Source organism: Stegastes partitus, unplaced genomic scaffold (assembly GCF_000690725.1).
Source record: "Stegastes partitus isolate 25-593 unplaced genomic scaffold, Stegastes_partitus-1.0.2 Scaffold1568, whole genome shotgun sequence".
Lineage (NCBI taxonomy): Eukaryota > Metazoa > Chordata > Actinopteri > Pomacentridae > Stegastes > Stegastes partitus.
In genome coordinates this window covers 58,367-61,576 of record NW_007579299.1, presented here as the reverse complement: position 1 = coordinate 61,576, position 3,210 = coordinate 58,367, and the positions used below count along the sequence as shown (strand labels likewise).

At 44.4% G+C, this 3,210-nt stretch overlaps 1 protein-coding gene across 1 annotated transcript in view; it reads right to left on the bottom strand.

Annotated features, from left to right (window-relative positions):
* tnfsf10 (TNF superfamily member 10) overlaps nt 1-3,210 on the bottom strand; it is a 9,420-nt gene extending 6,210 nt beyond the window's left edge. The window contains exons 1-2 of the mRNA XM_008300640.1: nt 3,033-3,210; nt 2,151-2,276 (exon numbers count right to left, since the gene is read on the bottom strand). Coding sequence (XP_008298862.1) covers nt 2,151-2,276; nt 3,033-3,140 — 234 coding nt within the window. The 5' untranslated portion in view covers nt 3,141-3,210. The remainder of the gene's footprint in view (nt 1-2,150; nt 2,277-3,032) is intronic.

Genomic DNA, 3,210 nt, shown 5'->3' with positions numbered 1-3,210 from the left:
GCACTGTAGAGCCTCGTGGACGTAGAAAGTATGAATTGCACTTTAAGGTGTCCCAATAACAACAACAACTACACGTCTGTGGTGTCTAATCACGGCTTCTGCAGTTTCTCCTGAAGATATCTTCTAAACTGTTGGACAGATTGTCCTCAAATGTTCTGCAGACACTGATGCTCCTCAGAGGGTTCCTGGTTGTGGTGATACGTTCACGTTTCCTCTCATGAACCTCACCTGTCTTCATTTCGATTGGCTCTTTAAACTGCTTTATGGCCAAACAGTTGCAAAATGAATCACATTTCCATTGGCACTAATGTTCAGATGTTAGCATGCTAACACGCTAACCCAAAGTCTGTGGACTTTATGCCAACATCACATCAGCGTGTTAGCATCATGCATGTAGCTAGCATGCTGCATGTAGCTTAAAGCCTCAATGTGCAGCTTCACAGTGCAGCTACAGAACATCTTCTGCTGCTATGATTGTTAAACAGAGTGTGAAACAAACAGCAATACAATATGCAACCAAAACAAATGTAGGAAATGCTTAAACGTAGACACAGAAGGATAATTTGCTTTGCTTCCCGAGTTGAAAGCACAAACCGATGCTCAGTCTGTCCCAGCATCGTGTTTATGTTCCGGACTAAATTTAATCAACCGGCCGAGTCAGGAAAAAAAATGACTTGAGGTATTTAAGAGAGCAGCGAAGTCAGAGGAGGAGGAGAACCGGGGAGAAGGGAAGGAAAACAAACAATAGGCACAAATAGCAAGTAGGAGGAAAATGAATGAGTTTGGTGTGTGTGAGCGCAGAGCAGGTGAATGCATTCCTGTGCTGCTTAAACCACCAGGATCACATCACATCTCCTGCCATGAAGGAGCTCATTGTGCGTCTGCAGACAGTGATTTGGATCATTTCAGCATTTTTCTTCTGCTAATGTTCACTGGACGCCACATGATGATAACGGCGACTTCAGACCTGCTGTTTCAGTTTAAGAACATAAAGCCGACATGTTCTCGCTGTCAGTGGATCCGAATCAGGAGGTTCTAGATAACAAAGCCTTTAAATTCCATGTGGTTAAACAATACACCTTGTTTTTTTCTAAATTTTACTCCAGTTTTCATGAAAAAAAAAAAAATTCCCCCCGTGGCTCAATTCGAGCGCCGTCGTCGAGGGAAAACGCCCAGCTGGAGCAAGTTTGGTTACACAAGACAAAGTGTCATAAAAATAACTTTAAATCTTCTTTAAACTTTTGCTTTGTTGGCGTTTTTCAACCCTTTGCAGCTGACGTGTGTGGGGGGGATTAGTAATGTCTCCAAAATCCAGTGGGTGGGGAGTTTTGATACAGCACAGGCCAGAGGAAGAAAAAAGAATAAGTTTTGAAATCGCAGCAGCAGGCTGCATAATCAGAATCATTAATGCTGATACGTGAGGCTCATTCTGTGCTGGAGCGTTACAGTCTGGCTCAAAAGTGGCGTAGATTTGTTTTTTTACTGCCATAAATTGATGCAAAAATGGTGCAAATCGCTGCACTGAACAGGAAGTTTTGAAATCTCAGCAGCAGAATGTACAATCAGAATCATTAATGCTGATACGTGGGGCTCATTCTGTGCTTGAACATTAGAGTCAGACTTAAAAGTGATGTTTTTTACAGACTTTATAGGTCAACATAGGTGTAGATTTGGTTTTTATTTCCATAAATCAATGCAAAAAAGGTGCAAATTCTTCACAGAACCATTAATGCTGATGTGTGCGTCTCATTCTGTGCTGAAACATCACAGTCAGGCTTAAAATGATGTTTTTTCTGACTTTTTTGGGTCAATAGAGGCGTAGATGTGTTGTTTTATTGCCATAAATTGATGCAAAAAATGTGCAAATGGCTGCACTGAACAGGAAGTTTTTGAAATCTCAGAATCGTTAATGCTGATGTGTGCGTCTCATTCTGTGCTGAAACATCACAGTCAGGCTTAAAAGTGATGTTTTTTTTCAGACTTTATAGGTCAACAGAGGGTTGAATTTGAATTTTAAGGCTTTTATTTCCATAAATTGGTGCAGAAAAGATTCACCAGAATGCTGGAATTTTAAGTGTTTGACGCCTAAAGTTCAACTGAAAGCCATGCAGGTGAGTCTAAGCGTGCTGAACTGAGTGACCTCTTCCCACCTTCTCGATGAGCAGGTGGAGCTGCTGGGTGACCTGCCAGCACGGATCCCCTCGGACGGCCGTGATGCTCTGAAGGTCGGCGCCCGTCAGACACGAAACACTGCTTCGGGCGAACGTCTCCTTCATCTGTCAAAGTGAAAGCGGCCAGAAGAGAATCAGACGAGGCTGAAGGAGGCTCCTGACGCAGGTATTCCTGATTGTCCTGTTTGCTTCCTTTTGTTTGCCAGTGAAAGCTGTAATGAGGGTTTGTTTACTCGTGAACACTGACTTTTTACAGGCTGATAATTCAAGTGTGTTGCTGCTTCAAAAAAAACCTGAGTCAACATAATTTCCTGGAATGTGTTTCTTTGCCTTTTTCATCTGTTTAGGTTTCATTTCCTCCATGCTGCTGCTGCTGCTGCTGCATCTCATCTGGGTTAATGATTAATTACTGTAAACACAAGCTGAGAGTTGGACTGGACTGAATCCAGGTAGGCAAAGACACAACACACACGTCCTGATTATCACAGCTAATCATAAAAGTAGCTGCAGTCCACCTCTGCTCGTTACTTCCTTGTCCTTGCAAAGAAAAAATAAGGTTTGTGTGGAACTGCATGGAGTAAAAGTGGCTTCAGCAGCATGTGTGGCCTTCACTGCATCGTGCTTAAAAAAAGAAAAGAGACTAGACGTGGACTTTGTGCAGCAGAACCAGGTCGCACAAAAACTCTGCACAGAACTTTACAGTTTGCACAAATGATTTACAGTAAAACATCTACAAAAGCCACTTTGGCGCAGCTGCATTAAAACAAACCGACCCGAGCGGCTTCGCGCACGGCTCGCGGTGCGTAATGCGTAAAAGTCCTCCGCGCGCCTCCGGTTCTCGAGTTCAAAACTTTTCCTTACCGAGTTGAGCGCGGTGGTGAAGTGCAGCACGGTGATGGTGACGACCACAGTCTGCAGCAGAACCGCGACCAGCAGCAGAACCCCGAGCTTCGGACCGGAGCCCGTCATAACGACAGACCGCCGTCCGTCCGGTACCACGACCAGCGCCGTCCCGCTCCGCTCCCAGACTTCCAGAGGA